This window comes from Xyrauchen texanus, chromosome 9, assembly GCF_025860055.1.
Source record: "Xyrauchen texanus isolate HMW12.3.18 chromosome 9, RBS_HiC_50CHRs, whole genome shotgun sequence".
NCBI classification, from domain to species: Eukaryota; Metazoa; Chordata; class Actinopteri; order Cypriniformes; family Catostomidae; genus Xyrauchen; species Xyrauchen texanus.
The window spans coordinates 21,753,034-21,774,210 of NC_068284.1; the positions used below are offsets into that span (position 1 = coordinate 21,753,034).

The 21,177-nt window shown below is 35.8% G+C and overlaps 1 protein-coding gene across 1 annotated transcript; it reads right to left on the minus strand.

Annotated features, from left to right (window-relative positions):
* Window positions 1-8,155: 8,155 nt before the first annotated feature.
* On the minus strand, window positions 8,156-20,044 carry LOC127648574 (carbonic anhydrase-related protein-like). The gene is made up of 8 exons (XM_052133218.1): window positions 19,432-20,044; window positions 18,079-18,270; window positions 12,012-12,136; window positions 10,384-10,479; window positions 10,058-10,120; window positions 9,921-9,969; window positions 9,421-9,533; window positions 8,156-8,326 (listed from the first exon to the last, which is right to left on the minus strand). The coding sequence occupies exons 1-8, from the start codon at window positions 19,502-19,504 to the stop codon at window positions 8,192-8,194; spliced, it is 846 nt and encodes a 281-aa protein (XP_051989178.1). The 5' UTR covers window positions 19,505-20,044; the 3' UTR covers window positions 8,156-8,191.
* Window positions 20,045-21,177: the final 1,133 nt, after the last annotated feature.

Consider the following 21,177-nt stretch of genomic DNA (forward strand, 5'->3'; position numbering starts at 1 on the left):
ATGTGCATGTTAGCTGATTCCACGGCTAATGCAGCTAAATATACCATTGTCTCTGATTGTATTCACGGAGACCAGATATACATAAATATATTCATACATATATGGCTGAACTCAGGTATTTACACTGTCAGTCATATTGGTTCTGATTTGTTGTTGCTGTAGTATCCGAAGCAGGAGCTGTTAAGGCACAGCCCTCATCCGGAAAGGAGGCAGGGAGCAGCAGCTGCATTTAAAGAGACACACACACGAATTCATCTTGTTTGTGATTCCACCCAAAAAGGGGCATTTATAACATGGTATAATAAATTATCCGTTTGGTATTTTGAGCTCAAAATTTCTGGGGACTTCCCGAGACTTATATTATATCTTGTGTAAGGGAGAATTTCTTCTTCATTCAAAGGTAAAAAGAAGTCCTTTAAAACAAAAGGTTTTCAAAAAAACAGTTTTGTACATGGCAAAGCAACTACAATTGTTTTGATATTAATTGAACTAATTTTATACTATATTCTATATTATTTGCAAATATTCAGACACCCACCAAAAAAAAAATATTAATGTGACATTAAAATGGATACTACTGCAAAGATGGATGTATAAAAGACTGTTAATTTTCTGAATACAGACACAAAATGATGATAAGACCCATCTTACTTTGGGCAGATATGTGAATGGCTTTCACTGATGATGGCACATACAGCCATGGCCAAAAGTATTGGCAATGACATCAATTTTGTGTTTCGCAAAGTTTTCTGCTTCAGTTGTTGTGGTGTTGAGTCACATTTTTTCTAGATTATTTATAGATTAAATAATTGCAAAAAGCTTCATAGGCCAAAAAAAATTACATTATCACAAAAACCCAAATTTCACAGTTTTTTGTCCCTGGCACAAAATGACCAGCTAAAATCATTTCAATAATCATATCAACAGCACCTGGGAAAGTGTGAACGAGTACTAGTCAGGTGAAATCACTCTGACGGGATTATAAGAGATTGACTGGTTGCTATAAAAGGAGGGAAGAAGTGCTTCCAATCATTGTGTTCTTGTTAGCAATGGTTACCTCTAAAGAAAGACGTGCAGCCATCATCGCTTTGCATCAAAATTGCCTTACATGCAAGGAAATTGCTGCAAAGAATATTGCACCTGAAAGAACCATGTACCGGATCATCAAGAACGTCAAGGATAGCGGTTCAACTGCAGTGAAGAAGGCTTCAGGACATCCCAGAGTGTCCAACAAGCACCAGGACCGTCTCCTCCTGAGGAGTCAGCTATGGCATCATGTCACCACCAGTGTAGAGCTTGCTCAATGTTGGCAGCAGGTTGGTGTGAGTGCATCTGCACTGATCAAACTTTTTAGACTAATTAAACAAAACAAAAAAATGTCTCTATGCGAACAATCGTACAGATGTAGGTACATTTGAACCAGCTCGCTAATAACTCATGCACGCCGGTGTGTACATGTTGAATGCTGACTGAACAATGTAAACAAAGTAGTTGGTGGAACTGATGACATGCACCAAAGGCTGGTTAGAATTTTTCCTAAAAGTTTACCCAGGTGAGCTGTTATGAACCACCAAAACAAAAGCAAAAACATCTTTATGGCCACATTTTATTCTACATTGCGTCATACCCACTCCTTCGATTTCGTATGAAGTATATCAGTTCTTCAGGCTTCCTCGCCACTTTTTTTTTTTTTTAATTCTGAATTTTAATCAAAACAACCTTCCATTATTATTTATTTTAACACAAATTATGTTGCTCGATCAATATTCAATAAAAATACATGTATTTTTTTAATATTGTTACATAAAAAAAGGCACATTTTCCTAAAGTTGTGCATTTAGCCCCGTTGTACCCTACTCCTCGGTACGTCAAAGAATACCATGATATGTCCATGGTACATGTACAAAAAGCATGGTATAGATCACAAAAAGGTATATGCTAATATATTTTCACAGCAAATTGACAAGAGTATGGTCTTAGGTCTGCCAGTTACTGAAATTAATTCTAAATTAGGCATAGCTCCTCAGAGAGAGAGAGAGAGAGAAAGATAAACTACTCTAAACACTATTTTAGTTGAGCCTGCAAATCTATTGGAGTTGCATTTATCAGTTGCTATGGGGATGTTAGCAATTCCTTTTGGACCAGTAAAATATGTACTACAATTATTATAAAGGCAGTTAAGTCAGTTTACTTGATGACAATGCCCTGATGGCAGATACATAGTCATATTCTTGATGAAGTGTTGTGTGTAGACTGAGGTATGATATTCACCATAATCCCCAAAGGTATTAAATACTTTGGTTTTGGTATTACATATAAGTGCTCTATAACTTTAACGATACAGCTGCACTTTGCACATGACCTTTTATAAGCAAGATCATATGTAATATACTTTGCATTAAGAATGAACTTTATTTGATATTTGACATAAGAACTAATTAGTACACAATCACATATAACACCCATACAGTCATTTAAGGCAGCAAACTGTGAAAAACTATTTGAAATGACACAAATATCTAACTTAAATACCAGTATTACTCCTTGTATGAAAATCATTATAATGACAATAGGGTTTTCAAGGTATGTAAAAAGAATACTTCTCACTTGAATGTTGTTTCCCATGAGAACTTTGTGGCCAGCTTTAAAAATAGAGTGCAAGGTTCAGACACACACATCTGTCAAAGGTTCACGTTTCCTTTTATAGTGGAGTAAAAGAGGTCTACGTCCTTGCTAAAGAGTTCTGCAAAAAACAAGACAATGAAAGAACAAAAGAACAATTATCTATTAAACTGTGGCTCTAGATGCCACCTGTTTTGTTGGAAGCAGCCACTAAAGCTGCAGATGTGAGTGATAACAGATACCTCCACACAGGCTGCAGACTGCCAACACAAATCTAAAACAAACATTATATTTAAACAGAGGCTAATATACCTACAGTCCTTCATTTTCATTAATCATGAAGTTGATAAAGAAAAATACACCCATGTAACCAATCATTGGAGATGTGATCAGTTGCAGTTCTGTCCATTCATTCAATACTAGAACAAAAGTGTAAGAAAATCTTAATTAACATATGTGCCATGTTTTTTTAATTAATAGACTCTATAATGTAAAACGATAATCTATCAGCATATAAAAAATTATGTAAAATGAAAAACTCTGAAAAGGATTTTGAAACAAAAGCTTGGGAGGAGCTAGTTAAGTATTGTCAATCACAACACAATGATATATAAGAAGCTGTAGTAAAGACATCTCTACTTAAATCTCCGTGCTCTTAAAGACACTTCCACTTAAAAGGGCACCTTTACATTTGTGAACAAAAGGGGCAGGGGTTTGCATCCCTGTAGCCCCTGTTCAGTGCACGTCAGTGCATCCACCAAACCAACTCCACATTTATTTGTAATATATCTAGAGTACAAAGGGGCTTAAGTGTTTATTTTGAAAAAGCATTACCTTAATTTGTGTATTAAAAAAAACTTAATGTATCAATAGTTATCTTAGTTATTTTAATGTCTAAAAATATTTGCCTAGGTTGACCATTTCTATTCAATATATTCAATGAAATTACATTTTTGTTCAACTTTGGTGGGCCTTTTAGCCCCATTGTACTGTCTGTTTACTACTCTCAAGGATGAGCATGTGAACTCATGAAATGATGTTGTTCAATGTTGGTCAGTCACGTATATTGTTCTGTGTAATGTGATAGTTATATGAGGCCACGTTTATAGGACTACATACCTTCTAATTATAGGGTTGCTTAACCTCTTATAAACTACATTCTGTCAATATTCAAGCATAAATATAATCATCCTTTCTTCCATATCAAAGCTTATCACCAGGTGTCTCTTCATTCTCATTGTTTCCTCTTGTTCATGTGAAATCCAATATGACAGTTTAAAATGAAAGATAAATCTGCACAAACTCAAAGTAGGACATTTAATTACACAGTGGGGTCCAAGAAACTCTACAGGATATGGTGCACTTTAACTTAAGCCAGGATGTTTTGGGGTCTTCATTTCAATGCCTTCATTTTTTGTCTCTGGAAGATAAAAAGGATGAAAAAACAAGTATGAATTAAATGTACGGTATGTATGTTAATAGTATATTTATTTAATGTTTATAGAAGAGTATACTTTATATACTATAATGTAGCCTTTATCATATGTAGCCATTTTGGCCAAACCAGGTTTGTATATAATACAAGGCTTTGTATAATACTTAAGCAGTGTTACCTCAATGAGAGCTGAGGCATAGATAGAGAATTCTGTGAATAACAGTGATATTACATATGATACAGTAAACACAACATCTCAAATCTAAAGCAGAAATCAAAAATCAAACCATCTTATTCTTATACCTTTATACCTCTTAACTTTTGAATCATCCATTATGGTTGATAATTAAACACCATCACACATAATTAACCCCAGAATTTTGGTGATTTTAAATACATTACTTTGCAAAAGATTTAGGCACTTAAGTTGTTTCACAAAAACATTAGTCTTAAGATGGTTATTTATATCTTCAGCTTTAGTGTGTCAATAGGAAAAAAAAAATTTAGACTCCAAACATTACTTTTGCAAATAGAAAATATTAGAATAGAAGAACAGGGCACTCTGCATGAGATGGCATTGCCCCCACAGAGCCCCTTTCTGAACATCGAATCAGTCTAAGATTACATAAATAGACAGAAGAACTGTGGTGAATTCTCCAAGAAGCTTTGTACATCCTATCTGCCAACAACAAAGAAAAACTGTGTCCAAGTGTACCTAGGAGAATTGGTGCTGTTTTAAAGGCAGCGTTGGTCACACAAAATATTGATTTCGCTTTTTTAAGTTTATTGGATTTTGTATGATGTTAATTGATAAATGAAAACCATTTATGGCATTATTTTTTAAGACATCTGCATGATGCAACATTTTTCACAAGTGCCTAAAATGTTTGCACAGTACTGTATTACCATTCATATTGCAAAGAAGTTTTTTTTTTAATTTATAAGCCATTTGTAAAGAATTAAAATCTACTGTGGCCCAATACAACTTAAGTGTTTGGGAAACACTTAAGTTAGACCTGTGTTTAGCAGATCCTTTATTCAGAGATGCATTCAGACTGAGAGTTTTTGAACCAGTGAACAGCAGGAGGAAATACAGGCAAAGAATAAGGATCTGTGCTCCCCAAATTCACATGCAGCCCACACGTTGCTGATTTGTGAGTCGGTCATGTGACCCTTAGATATCAATTACACATGAACAGTAACGCACTGTGCCTCCATGCATCAGCCTGTCATGCATGTGCTTTCTAATGCTTAGCACAGAGGAGGTGTGTGTGTGTGTGTGTGTGCGTGAGTGTATTTATCACTTTGTGGGGACCAAATGTCCCCATAAGGATAGTAAAACCTGAAATTTTTGACCTTGTGGGGACATTTTGTTGGTCCCCATGAGGAAAACAGCTTATAAATCATACTAAATTATGTTTTTTGAAAATGTAAAAATGCAGAAAGTTTTCTGTGAGGGTTAGGTTTAGGGATAGGGTTAGGTTTAGGGGATAGAATATAAAGTTTGTACAGTATAAAAACCATTATGTCTATGGAAAGTCCCCATAAAACATGGAAACACTAGTGTGTGTGTGTGTTAATATGAGAATATATTTTGTGGTTCAGTCCAAAAGACAAGTAGCTGAAGTAAAAGCAGGTTTAACTTCACTGACTAATTTGCTATTTTAGTTTTTGCCATTTGACAACTAATACAGAGAAAAGCATTTTTGATCTGATAATGCAATTAGTAATCTGACTTTTTGGCTAATCTGTCAAATTACATAAATTTTCATTGGTTAGTGTTGGCTGATTCAGCAAATTTACCTCCTGACATTTGTCAGATTTACTAGTTATAACCCATGTTCAGACATGATTGCAACCTGACCTAGTTAAGTATTTTTTAATATATAAAAGGTGGGGATGTGATGTTACTTATGTGCTTGAGGGTTGTTTATTGTGGTATTTACAGCTTATGGCTTCCACTAATATGAACCAAATCTAAAGTAAATAACAAAATTGAATCTATATCCGCAACAACCTTGGAGAATACCTGAATCTTTAATGAGTTTTTGCTCAGTGACAGAGAACTCGATACTGCTCATATTTGCTGGAACAAAAAAAGAGTGCTTGAGTTGCTCTGCTAGAAACAGTGTCTATGGCACTCGCATCACCAAATGGAACTGCAAAAATAATTATTATTTCACTAGGTCTACCACAAACAGATAGTCTCACCCCAAACTTACACAGTTGGTTAAGCCATTGTTGCTGTGTCGGGTTGGCTGAGATGTTCAAACAAACAGTGCAATGTTTTAATGGCACCACAGAGCCACAATGTTAAGGGTTTTGGGGAAAACGTCAGACTACAAATGGTTTACTTATACCAGTCAATGTATATTAAACTAAACTTTTCTGGTATTTCATTATTTTGGCATCAGGTCAAATTACACGCTTCAGCTTTAAATAACTTAAACCTTCTGTTTTTAATAACACACTTTACAGTGTAGTAGTGGCAAAGCAGTACATTGGATAACTCTGTTTACAACATTGGACACTTTTGGAAGTACTGCATCATCATGGCCTAAATTGAGCCTGCTCAAAAGTCTCATTTCAAAATGAGTAATATCCAAGCAGACCCAGGTGCCCCCTTGAGAGCCCTGAAATAGATAGATCTTTACACAATGCTGCAGCTAGTCCTAGATCAGAAGGAATTGGGTTACTCTATTACTCTTGCAGCATTCAGCTTTATAGTGACGCTAATAAGATAACATTGCCTTAAGATAACATGACCTATTTCCTTTTTCCAGGGACTATGCACTGATCAAAACACTTTGTACAGTTATTGGACAGAATTATGATCAAATGGAAATTAATTTCCAGTTCTGTTTAAGTCTGTTATCCTAACAGTCATAGTCAGTCCACTGTCGGCCATCTTTGGAACATTCTCGAGAGGCTATTTCCAGTCATGACAGTGCAACTCCTACCTACTTGAATGGGGAAAGACAAAAATCCCCTAAATGGTTGGTCAAGATTACGATCAAATATCATGTATCATTGCTGCACGTGGAGGAACTCTTATGAGAACTCTTTGAAGTAGTTTAAAAAATGTTTTAATTGTAATAGTAATTTCTCATGTTATTAATGTCCTGACTATACATTGTGATCAGTTGAATGCCACTTTGGTGAATGAAAGTACCAATTCCTTTCCATAAGAGAAAAATCTGTACATTATTCCAAACCTTTGGTCACCAGTGTATATATTATTATAACTACTTTTAGACTTTTAGCTTATTACAAACCTGTGGATTTATTAAATCAATTGTTATAACTATTGCATTCTGAATTGTGTTATTTATTGCTTGTGTTGTTGTAAAAAAAACTATTAAAAATGCTTTACTAAATAATAATTAAATGTGTTTTATATGGTTATTTCACTTTCTTAGTGATATAGGATATAAACTATTTAATTCACATATACATTAAACATCCTTCTGGTAATAAAACAAAAACTACATTTAAAAACTAAATAAATGTTGGGAACCCCTAAAAGGTTCTATATTGAACCTTTTCACCTGGCTCAAAGAACCCTTAAAAACATCTTTGGCTCCATCATTTCAGAGCAAGATTTCAGATGCTTTACATTGATATTGGTCTGCTGGTTTGTCCAGTTATGAACAAATTTGTTGAGGCGAAGTCACATGACTTTTGTAATGCGCGTCTAGGAATTTATTCAGTGAACATGTTTCTATAATAGTTTATGCGCATGTCTTATCAAATAAAATGTATCCACCTCAAGTGAGTATAGACTATACATTTTTTATGCACATTTTGGAATTTTATTTTTGCATCTTGGTGTTTCCATTCACCATTCTTATGCGATATCCCAAAATTCACATAAACAGTATGCGGAGAGAAACCCAGCTAGGTTTTCTCCCTGAAGACCCAGGTGAGCTCTCTCCATAACCCAGACAAAGAGACATTTAATCAGCTAATGTGAGGAGAATAATCTAACTCCTCTTTACACAGAGCAGCCAAAGCCATACATAAGCTGTTGCATTAACCTCAAATGAGGGCGCTACGCTTGAATAAACAGTGAAAATATACAATCTCCTCTAAATTTACCCCTGCTGGATTAAAATGTATCCTGCTGTGGAGGTTCTACTGGAAAGCTGCCCTAACCAGCCTGTCACTCAGGGGCTGGGTGGGTCTGAAGTTGTCTCCCAGCATACCATCATTCCCTTCCAGAAGCTCGGCTCCTTTATTGTGGGACCTGAGCCGACGGAACTCCTCAATCTGGGGCAGAAAATGAGTTCAGGTTTGTTGAAAAAGTGGCCAGAATTTACCTGCTTTACATTCACACATCAGACCTCTTACACTGCATCAGTCTTTCCTACACAATTTTGTTTTTGCAATGTGGGGCACCAAGGCCCCCTTCAAGAAACTAGATCAAACAACCTGCAAAACCATAACCAAAAGAGTTTAAGAGATTTAATGCCCATTGCAGTGAATATGAAACATTTTATGTTACTTGAATTGATGCTATTTTAGTGGATTTCTATCTATATACTGTGGAACACTTTGTTTGGAAAATGTTAATAAAGCATTTTATTGTTACATTTATTTATTTTTTTCTAAGAAGGAAACAAATGCATTTTGACAGGAATAGAAGTATGTTTAAAGTGAAAATTTTTGATTATCTTCGACAAATGATGCGATTAATCACCATAAAAAAATATTATCTACTGACGGCACTAATATATATATATATATATATATTGCTGTGGTGTTGCACATTCACATAGATACCAGTCTGATTTAAAGTCATAACATCAACATTCATATCAGTACACTGGCAAAAACTACAAAATGGACATAACACATTAGTGTTGCATTTTTACATCATACAGAAAGAAACAAATTATATATAAAAATGTTGTTATAATCATGAAACCCTGACCTGACCTGCTTTCATGTCTGATGTTTGCATCATACTTAATATATGACTTAAGCTTTTACTTCAAAGAATTCTGGCCTGCCAGTTATTAAGATCAAAGATACTCTAAGTTGCAGACCAATGGCATATTGTTCCGCACCTTTTGACTGTGCATTTCATTGTGGTAAACCCCCAGCCTATTATGAGATACAAGTCATTTTAGAGTTCCCCTCTTGTGTTTTCAATATGTTCTAAAACAGGACGTAATGACTCAGTCTTGTGACTTGAAATGCTTTTTCTTATAAAAGAATGTGCTGAAAGAAGTGCATGTAAATGTATTTATGTACTTATGTTGTTATGCTTCATGTAGCTTTCATGTTTATTATTCTATGATAAAGCTAAAGGCTATGGTTTATTATCCATACATAATTTGTAATGGTTGCAGAGGCTTTACCTGCATTTGAGAGATGGTTAGTGGGTAACGGTAGAGAATCCAGGTGACATTCTCACTACAGGGCGGTGTGGTTAAAGAGCCCTCATACACCCAATAATCTCTTAGGAGAGGATCTGAGGAGGTTAAACCAATGAGCGCAATCAGAGAGGAACTGATAACTTCAGCTAGGATATCTTATAGTAATGTTCACATAAAATATAAAATATCAGAGTATGCAAATAAGACAAAAATACCAGTATGCATTAAAGAATAATTAAGATTAAAGGTGATGTGTGCAATTTATGTGCCGCTAACATCACCAAATGGAATTACAAAAATAATGATTGCTTTCAAAAAGGTTTCCTGAACACGCCCCCTGTATGGTATTGGTCAATGTTTTTAAAGCACCACCGAACCACAATGTTTACACTTTTAGGGAAAATGAAGCTATCAATGGCTTACTTTCTCCTATCCTTGCATTTTACGAAAATTACTCAATTTTCCTTTCAATTTTAACTTACCAGGTAATAATGTGTTCGGGTTAAAACATGGAATTATTTTTGTCTTTCCCTGTACAGACAAAAAAAAATTTTTTAGGTTAGATAACTCCACAATCTTATAGAATGTCTTATTTATCTGAGTCATCTCATGTGCTCACCTTATACTGCAGGTCCTGCAGGATGTCTGTGATGGCCTTCAGCCCAAGATGCTCCTTCCCTATCTGCACAGATCACATCACAGTACCAAAGTCAAATAATCATGAAATACAGCAGAAACAGGAAAACTGCCAGGGACCAAATTCAACCTAAATATATACTGCATGTGTATTTAGCTAATTTAAAACAAAACAAAGAAAACCTGAAGAGACCATGGCATTCTATATTTACTGTACACATACCACTATATTAATGGTATGTTTATGTAAACAACAATATTAAGTATTTTTGTATCTGTGATGTCCTTCGGTATGTGGGTAAGTGATACCTGCACAAATAGGGCAATGATGAGAATACCATTTTTCTTGCCCATAGCCTCCTCCACGCTGTTGAACAATGTAGAGTTCCAGTGGATTAGATGAAGCTGTGAGAGATATTCATTACTAACTGAGGGATCTGTGAAAAGCTGAACTCAAAGTACCAAGTTTGTTGTTGATTTCAAGAATCTATACACAAAATTACAAATTGTGATGAAGTTCATTCCACCGTCTATCTCCTGTCAAAAGACAGGTTTGACTCATAAAGGAATAGTTTAACCAAAAATGAAAATTCTGCAATTATTTATTCAACATGTTGTTTCAAATCCATTTGGCCTTCTTTCTTCCAAGGAATACAACACGTGAATTTTTAAGGAATATCCCGGCCACTATTTCCTTTACAATGGAAGTGAATTAGAACTGGTTCTGTCCAACTCAAGAATGCAAAAAGCACCAAATAAAGCTCTGAAGCTCTCCTTGGCAAGTTCAAGAGAGCTCATGAAAAAAGCAGTGATGACCAATTCATGAACACGTCGTTCTTTTGAGTTGTATCTTGTAAAATGAATCAGAAGATCCAGTTCACAAAGCCAGACTGAATGATTTGATAGTGCACGAGTATGGACTACTTTAATGATTCCTTTCTGTCGTTTCTTTAATTTTTATTTATTTTAACTTTGGATATTGACAGTCCTAGTCTTTCAGTTACATAATATGGAAAAAATTAACAAGGGTATTCATAAAAAAAATCAACCTTTTGTTTTCTACGGAAGATGGAAAGTCACGAGGGTCCGTAAATGATGACATGTGGCGACAACTTGAGGAACCACTGTGTCATGGTAACAGGTTGACAAATATGATAACACAATGAGAACAGGCTCTTATCTTTTTCCTTGTGTACAGAAGACAACGGTAAGACTGAGTATAAGAGCAGATGCCAGGGACAGGTGATTTGCATAGATCACTTCATGATAAATCCCACAGCAAATGACTCATTGGAGCATAGAAGGAGGTTCCAGCATCAATAGCTAAAAAATGCTGCCCTCTTTATACATCAAATAGGCAAACCAGTTGACATTCTGTAAAAGTTTGTTAAAGGAACAGTTTACCCAGTTTAAATTATCTCATCATTTACTTCACCTCATGCCATTAAGATGTGTTTGACTTTCTTCTGCTGAACACAAACAGATTTGTAGAACAATATCTCAGCTTTGTAGGTCCATACAAGTGAATGTGATCAGGCCTTTGAAGCTCCAAAAAGCACATATAGGCAACATAAAAGTAATCCATCAGACTCCAGTGGTTTAATCAAAGTGATCCCTTTGGTTATGGGTGAGAATAGACCAAAGTTGAACTCCTTTTTCACTGTACATTCGCTTAAAAAAACATTGATTAAACCACCTTTTGGATTTCTTACCTGATCACATTCACTTGCATAGTATGGACCTGCAGAGCTGAGATATTCTTCTAAAAATCTGTACTTGTGTTCAGCAACTTGTGTTGTATATAATTACAAATGACTAGAAAGGTCATGGAAATTCATGGGTCAAAAGATGTGGAAACTCTAACTCTGATTTGACATCAGGAAGTAACCACAAGGACAAACACACAAGATGGAGAGAATTGGTATAGTGACAATGACCTCCATAGGAAAGGCCTTGAAGTTGACAGTGTGTTCAGAACCCCTCTGGTTCTCTTTTCCCCAGTGGAAGCGCACCTCGCTCAGTTCATACTCATGATCGCTGGGGAGAGGGCCTCCGATAACAACTGAGACAGCATTACAAAGGGGACAGGAAAGGGAAGGAAAACAGGGTTACAAGACTGTAAACAAGACTACACAAGCAGTACATACAGGTTTCTCATAGACAGTAGATTTATGTGATTTTACCTCTGCTTGACCTGGCAATGTAGCAGGTGTAAAGACTATCTTGTGACGGCATTTTTGTGGACTATGTTATAGGTTAAAAAAAAAGATTCACACTCAATGTTTTAGCATTTTTACAGCAACATGTTATCCGAGACAGTAAAAGGAAGTGAAAACTGACCACTCATAGAAAAATTAATGGGAGAAAATGTAACCCTCAATATGGATGGAAGTCCTACCTTGAGGTTTAGAGAGCCAGTGACCTTTTTGTTAGAAGCATCAGCTGTTAATTACTCTTAAATCTGCATAAGCAGGACTAGCCTGACAAATGCATTTTTTATATATATTATTTGAGCTTAAGCAGCAGAATTTATGATACCAATGTTGTCAAATTTAATTGGATATAAATATATATTTTTTTTATTAAGTATGTTATGCAGTGCAAAGGTGCCTGCCTGTTCACCATTCATTTTTTCAAAAAGGATTTCCTAAAATGCTTTATAAAAGCGTTCAAAGCCCTGAACCAAACCAACCAGCTCAGAGGTGAATTACAACATTACCATCTTTGACGATAAAAAGAACAAAGTTACAAGACTGCGTACTTTACGTTTTTCATGAGGGCATGAACTACAGTCCAATGAAGCAATGGGAATGGCGTACAACAATTAAATAAAAAATGATGGAAAAATATAATACTATTCATTTAAAGTCGAAGATAATAAGTATACAAACAATGTTTTGCTAAGTGTATTGAAAGATATTCAGTAGTTAGTAGATTGAGTGTAGGGAAAACGACTCGATTGCATCATTCACTGTGTGTCATGGAAATGGGTGCTCGCTGCATAGGCGTCTTAGCGCAATATGTCGGGCACAATTCTCTGATTGGTGGATCTTTCTCTGCTGAATCATGGTTAATGTAGTTATTCACCATAAAATCTGCTACTAAATGGGATTTTTTAAAATATAGTTAATAATAATAATAATAATAATTCCTTACATATAAATAGTGCTTTTCTAGGAACTCTAGGCGCTTTACATATTATTGGGGAAATCTCCTCAACCACCATGTTGAAATAATGCAGACTGATGGCTTCAACAGAAGCATATACCATCGATTACAAACATCAGAGCTTAAGGTATAGATCTGTCTTTAAACATTTCTAAGTTATTGTTAAAAATGTATTCCCCTATGGAAAAACAAGACCATTGCTATGGAGACAAAACAGTATCAAAACATATCACAAATGCACACACCAATCCACAAATGCACATGACAATCCACAAATGCAACAGATACATACACAGACGCAGTCTAGAAATGCACATAACAGGTCCCCACACATGCACACGGCAATTTACAAATGCACTTAACAGATTCACAAACACACACAGCACTCCATAAATGCATTCAACAGATCCACTCATCTGCTCAATTCACAAATGTACACGAAAGACTCATCTGGTCATTTTGCAAATGCATGCATCAGATTGCACAAATATAAGCTATAAAATGGTTTCTTTGCTCACAGTACGGTCTGCAAATGCACACATAAATGCTGAGAATTTTTCCATTGGTCTTTTGCCTCTAGGATGTCCGTGAATGTGCTTTTACATTTTTGGATAGTTTTGACACTCAGCGGCCTTGATTCACAAATACGAGCAAGCTAATCTTGATTGTCTTCAACATACGCTGAATGATGACGTAACATGCATTCCAGGTGATGTTTACTGGTTTTAGAAGCGAAATCCTCCATTGGCTGCATTTAATTCTATAGATGTTTTTGAACTTACTGACAATTGTACTCTAGACAATATTTCTGTTGAAATCTAGTAATTCAAAAGATTTTTACTAGAGATAAAAATAGAAATCTGCCCCTGTAACCCCTATAAAATCATAACTGAAATATCCTTATCCAGTAATCACAATCAACTGCGATTGGTACAACCTGACCAGTGCTGAGAAAAATAACATAACTCCAGTTATGTACAGCTTCAGCAGCAGTCAAAACAATTAACTAGTGAATAATTATTAGAATAGAACAAACAACCAAAGTTTCATCTCATATTATTTCTTTTTACATTTGCTGGATATGCAACAACAGTCTAACAGTCAGTAGAACGGTCTAACCTGCAGTATTTTGCCAAGGAAATTATTATTAATTACCGACAGCCTGAATTTTTACACTCATGATAAATATTGGCGATAATTATTTAATTCATGATTTATTCATTAATTAATAATTAATTTGTTATTTAATAATTGTGTATCCTTATTTTTTCTTTGTCTTTTTCTAAACTCCTCCTTTATAAAACACAGGGAAAGAATGCAATGATGTTATGCAAGTGCAGAATCAAAGAAAGAAATCAAATCAGTACATATGGTATGGAAAATTGCATATTTTAGCCCACTCAAGTGTCACTTCTATCATCATTAATCACTGATGATTTTGCACAAAATGCATTACCACATGCTTTAAGGAATCTGCCATAATGTTGTTTGAACTTTATTAATGAAAACATTCCTAATAAATATTTAAAAATATATATTTTGACATGTGATGTATGATGTAATTAAATTTAAAAGCATTTACATATTGAATTACTGTCAGTCAGAGAATCCACCACCAAGAACAAATAAACAAGCCAATCACTTCAAAAGCATTTAACTGAAGTCATAATATTCTTTGTGTGTACCGCTTCCCCTTAGTGAGTAAAGTCTCAACATTTGTATGTGAATTTGTGAACTGTACCTTGAGCAAAGAAATCATTGTATAGCATGGGACATCGACACAATTCTAATCTTTTTGGCTCTATACACCACCACAATGGATGTGAAATGAAACGAACAAGATGTGCTTTAACTGCAGACTTTTAGCTTTAATTTGAGGGTATTTACATCCAAATCAGGTGAACAGTGTAGGAATTACAACAGTTTGTATATGTGCCTCCCACTTTTTAAGGGACCAAAAGTAATGGGACAGATTAACAATCATAAATCAAACTTTTTTTGCTCTGCCAGGCCTCTGCAACTGTCTTCAGTTCCTGCTTGTTCTTGCGGCATTTTCCCTTCAGTTTTGTCTTCAGCAAGTGAAATGCATGCTCAATCGGATTCAGGTCAGGTGATTGACTTGGCCATTGCATAACATTCCACTTCTTTCCCTTAAAAAACTCTTTGGTTGCTTTCGCAGTATGCTTCGGCTCATTGTCCATCTGTACTGTGAAGCGCCGTCCAATGAGTTCTGAAGCATTTGGCTGAATATGAGCAGATAATATTGCCCGAAACACTTCAGAATTCATCCTGCTGGTTTTGTCAGCAGTCACATCATCAATAAATACAAGAGAACCAGTTCCATTGGCACCCATACATGCCCACGCCATGACACTACCACCACCATGCTTCACTGATGAGGTGGTATGCTTTGGATCATGAGCAGTTTCTTTCCTTCTCCATACTCTTCTCTTCCCATCACTCTGGTACAAGTTGATCTCTGTCTCATCTGTCCATAGGATGTTGTTCCAGAACTGTGAAGGCTTTTTTTAGATGTTGTTTGGCAAACTCTAATCTGGCCTTCCTGTTTTTGAGGCTCACCAATGGTTTACATCTTGTGGTGAACCCTCTGTATTCACTCTGGTGAAGTCTTCTCTTGATTGTTGACTTTGACACACATACACCTACCTCCTGGAGAGTGTTCTTGATCTGGCCAACTGTTGTGAAGGGTGTTTTCTTCACCAGGGAAAGAATTCTTCGGTCATCCACCACAGTTGTTTTCCGTGGTCTTCCGGGTCTTTTGGTGTTGCTGAGCTCACCGGTGCGTTCTTTCTTTTTAAGAATGTTACAAACAGTTGATTTGGCCACACCTAATGTTTTTGCTATCTCTCTGATGGGTTTGTTTAGATTTTTCAGCCTAATGATGGCTTCCTTCACTGATAGTGACAGCTCTTTGGATCTCATATTGAGAGTTGACAGCAACAGATTCCAAATGCAAATAGCACACTTGAAATTAACTCTGGACCTTTTATCTGCTCCTTGTAAATGGGATAATGAGGGAATAACACACACCTGGCCATGGAACAGCTGAGCAGGCAATTGTCCCATTTCTTTTGGTCCCTTAAGTGGGAGGCACATATATAAACTGTTGTAATTCCTACACCGTTCACATGATTTCGATGTAAATACCCTCAAATTAAAGCTGAAAGTCGTTTCATTTCAAATCCATTGTGGTGGTGTATAGAGCCAAAAAGATTAGAATTGTGTCGATGTCCCAATATTCATGGACCTGACTGTATGTGCATTCTGATGCGATCGTTTGTGAATTGACCAGATTCTGTGTGCATTTGTGGATTGTTGTGTGTTTGTAGATCTGTTGGGTGCAATTGTGGGTTTAGCGAGCAAGTCGATTTTTGCACTTGTGGATTGTCGTGTGCATTTTTTAGATGTTGTGATACTGTTTCATAGGGATGTGCCCAAAGCCAAATACTCTATTTGGAAAGGCATAAATAATTACTTCAAAATGAATAATGGATTCACCCATTTACTATTCAAAAATATTCGTTTGACTGAATGAACATGCGCATGCTGTGATTTCAGATGGTTTGTGGTCTCTGTTAATTGTGTGTGTCTGCAGCTTGTCAAGTGTAACATTAACTAAGATATGACATCATATACACTTTTCACTTCTTGAAATGTTTGTTAATGTATCACACGATTCCCAAGTGATTCATGTATTTATTTATTTATAGCCTGTGCGTGATGTTAAATTGCTGACCTGAAGTGATGATTTCAAGTTGGAGCTCGTGATCCGTCTCTTAACGTTGACCACAATTATATACCCCTCAGCAATTAAATACATTTTATGGTTAAGAATTTATTTCCGAAAAAAGTAAAAATGTTCCATAAAGGTTTAAATGCTCCAAAGAGTATTCATCTATCCTGCTGATGCAAAACAAAGAATCTGAAACATGCTCCGTCTTTTTCTTCTTCTTCTTTAAACTGTGCTAAATTTGAGAATGTTAAGTGTTCTTGAGCTTCAGAAATGTGCTATATAAATGTATTATTATTATTTAACTAAATAATGGTGTCCTATTGTAAAAAAACAATCCTGCTAGACTTTCACCTATTTGTAGACTATATTGATTTATTTTCAGTTCTTTTAGTGTTTGAATTTGTATTTATTATTCAATGCAAAATGTGTGCTTGACATTTTACATTTTGTTTGACACCTCTTGCCTTCAGAATAATGATGTTATACATGCACAGACAAATTAAAAATCTGTTCCAAGCAGATATTAATATCAGAAATACCAGGAGAAACCACAGTTAACGTCATACTCCACAGTTAATGAGGCCTAAAAATTCAGCTTCATCTGGTAAGAAAAAAAAGAATTAAATAATAATTACATTAAATAATAATTGTATAATTAATAGTATTATTATTAAGCTATTATTATGAAAAGGCCTATACAAGGTATATTTTATTAATAGAAACTATAAATGTTAGAATAACTTTTAAAAATGGGCGTTTCATTTAGTTTTGACGCACTTCCAGTTTAAACCCCGCCCATGCCGGTTCTATCCAAACGCAGAGACAGATACATTTATCATATAAACAAATACAGATACAGATAATGGCTTTGCTGCACACCCCTACTGTTTTATCTACATACGTTGCACTCCACTGAAATGTAATCTTATCAATCAGTTTAGGAGATTTCAGTCTTTACCTATCTTTAAGAAGTTAGAGGAGTTTTATTTGCTTATGCCCACATAGAAAATAGCTGCCTATGGTCATTACCGAGATGGCCTCTGAGTAAACGGTCTTGCTTCAAAGTGACTTTGATGTTATACCTGATTTGGACTTGAGCATGATCCTCACAGTGTGACCGTCGTTGATGACCTCACAGTCCCTGCAAACTACATAGTTAGGGTAAAGCCCCACCTCCAAGAGCCGGGGGTCATATCGTGCTTCTCTAGAGTTCAGGTTTATGGGGGACTGGTACTCTCCATTTGCCTCAGGAAACAGAAGACCCCACTCAACACCTGGATTCATTCACAAAAGACAAAAAATAGTGAAACAATCAACTTCAATGGTAATCGCATTTTATTTTGATGCAGTTATCAATGCTTATTTTGCTTTTGAGTGAATGCTGACTCTGTCCTTGTTCATGACCCATGATACACCGCTTACTGTTCATCCTTGGTGTATTTGTTTTACCTTGAAATAAACTATTCATACCATGATACTTTGTGTCAATGCAACTGCAGTAGACAGCAAATGTAGGCAAGAAATATTTGGTGTTGCTGCAGATAAGACAGTGATCCTACTGGTCCTATGTAGAAACTAAATAAGGGTTGTCAGAACTTGAGTGCCTCATAGTCATTACCGAGGGGTCACACAGGAATAGTAGACACAAGGGGATACAGGATGTCCTAATTTTTTTTCAGCTGCTTCTCCTCTCTCCCTGTCTCAAAGTCTAACTCCTGTCTTCTTTTAAACTTGAATTTGAAGTGGCTTGTCTAAAATCCTCCTATATAAAGAATACTAGCACTATTGCAGACTAGTACTATTAAAAATAAATAACAGAACTGAAGCTGTGAAAAATTTATGTAACAATTTTTGTTTCAATACAATTGACATTTCTTGTTCCAAAGCTATTAACATATAAAAAAGCATTTACTATGATATTAGGTATTAAATATTAATGTGGTCCTGAGAGTAAATAAGAAAGTCTTACAGATCATCTTGGCACAATTTCAGTTCTCTGCCTTCAGAACAAAAAAAGGAAATTACGTGACATGACCCCTAACTCTATCTCCATTAAGATGATAAAACTGTTGTTCTGATTTAAAGAAAAAGTGCTATACATTTGAATGCAAAGTATTCAAATTAGAATGTAAAATAATAAAATAAAGAGTATGGCGGTACAACCATGTACAATACACATGCCTACCAAGTATTTTTGACAAATAACTTATTGGTAATTTAACTAATTCATAACTTTTAACACTGAGGTGTTTTAAGAGTACACCATCTAGTTGTCAGTTTTTGGCAAGTAAGTACAACACAATTTAATTGAATAACATTCTAGCAAATGGAAACATGAGTGTTTACCGAGTAATCCTTGATCAAGGGTGTGACAATACAGTTTCATGTTTCACAAAGAGTGGAATTAGCTAATGATTATCTCATTGAAGCCTTACCTTCTTCATAGCCCCATTCTAGCTCATCTTTGCCAGGGTAGTTTTCAGATTCCTCAATAATATTGTCAGCCATGACAACACAATTTTCTCTCACCGCCTTTCAGAACAATTCAACTGAAAACTACTTAAAGTTCTGACCCCAATCAGATGTCAAAATCTAAGAGTCCTTTTTGGCCCTGTTTTTTTTTTTTTTAGATAGAATTTTCCCTCTTCGTTTGCTCACGGTCCACCAATAAAACATGAAGAAACTGGTTTACAATAAAACTGTGGCTTCATAGACACATTGTCAAAGAGACAAAAACTCCTAGAGGAGACTGCAACCAACAGAACCAGTCCTTATTCCATTGAAAATTGTGAGCTTTCTCAGTCCCTTTCTCTGTCTCCTATTCTTGTTGTCCAGCTAGAACTAACATCAGAGCATGGCAAAAGTAACTTAAAAAACTCTCTCTCTTAGCTGCAACAGCCCACACTGAGCCCCCACAAGCCACAAGATTGGCTGAGTGCAATGCCTCCTGAGCCTCTGATGTAGCACCATTGAAACAGCTCAGCAGTCCGGCCTCGTTTGCAGTCAGGCCACGGGAAGCACAGTGCACACTGGCAGGAATGCTGGAGTGTTGTTTCTCTTGGAGAGTTCCTCCCACAATGGAGGAAATAGGTGTGGTTATACAATAATCCATGTGGAGGGTAAAGGAGAGACTGAAGAGAGACAATGGGAAGGTCTGTCAGTATTAGTGTTTGATTTACTCATTACTGATGGTGTTTTCAAAGTGAGGAGGATGAGTGGGGGCCCCTACAGTATTTTCCTCTTTCTGATAGTTGTGTTATTCCAACATGAGTTGTAGAGAATTTGGGTTTCCAGCTAACCAAATGTCCCAATACTTCTCTAACAAATGTAATCACATCAGAAGATTGCGAAGGACCTTACTGAATGTCAGCACAGTGAAATCTTATCATAATATTTTGTTCAACAATGCTAAAAATAATTGTATCATTTGTAGTTGAAACTAAAAGCAACAGTATCTTATGTTACTAAGAACTATCTGTACTTGCACGGGCTCCTGAATGTATGGTTGCCCTAGATACAAAAATGTAACAACTGGAAGAGGTGAACAGTAAGGCTCATTGACTTGAATTCTATACTAAGAATTACTTCGACCCTAATTTTCTAAAATTAAAGGCAGCACATTACACAAAAAGTGCAACCACTAACTAATTAATCATAAGTAGGCCGTTTAACTCCCAAAAGCTTAGGGACTAAAACAGTGATGTCATGTGACCTCAGCAACCTTTATTTTAAATGTATATTGATGATCATATAATGTATACCTGAAAACTGGATTGAGTATCAAATCATAATTATTTTCTCAGGAGGGTGTAGGAGGTATAGTGTTGAGTTTTAGAATTTTTAATAGTCTCAAAAATTATTTAATTGAATAATACAGTTCTTGAATGAGCTCAGTTTCTCTGTCAAAAGTTACAGCACTGTCCTCTAGTGGACATTACAAGCACCTCAGAAACTATAGGAATAGAAGTGGTTCTATTAACAAGAATTTAATAATATGACACAATACGACCAGTTATTTTGTCTATATATTACATGTTAATTAAAACGTCAGCTGTTCAACAGCAGGGTAAATCATTGCGTGTTGCTGAGCCTCAGACTGGCAACCTGTCTGGAACGGCATAAACGCAGACAATCAGAGGAACACAATCAAACAGTGAAGCATCCCAGTGTTGTTCAGCACT

What these genes read in the sequence shown, in the direction of transcription:
- LOC127648574 (XM_052133218.1), bottom strand. Translation starts at nt 19,504, where the DNA reads ATGGCTGACAATATTATTGAGGAATCTGAAAACTACCCTGGCAAAGAT. An exon ending in TCATTGCCCTATTTGTGCAG is followed by an intron (nt 10,121 to 10,383) that starts GTATCACTTACC and finishes TGATCTGTGCAG; the next exon opens with ATAGGGAAGGAGCATCTTGG. An exon ending in TAACCATCTCTCAAATGCAG is followed by an intron (nt 8,327 to 9,420) that starts GTAAAGCCTCTG and finishes TTTCTGCCCCAG; the next exon opens with ATTGAGGAGTTCCGTCGGCT.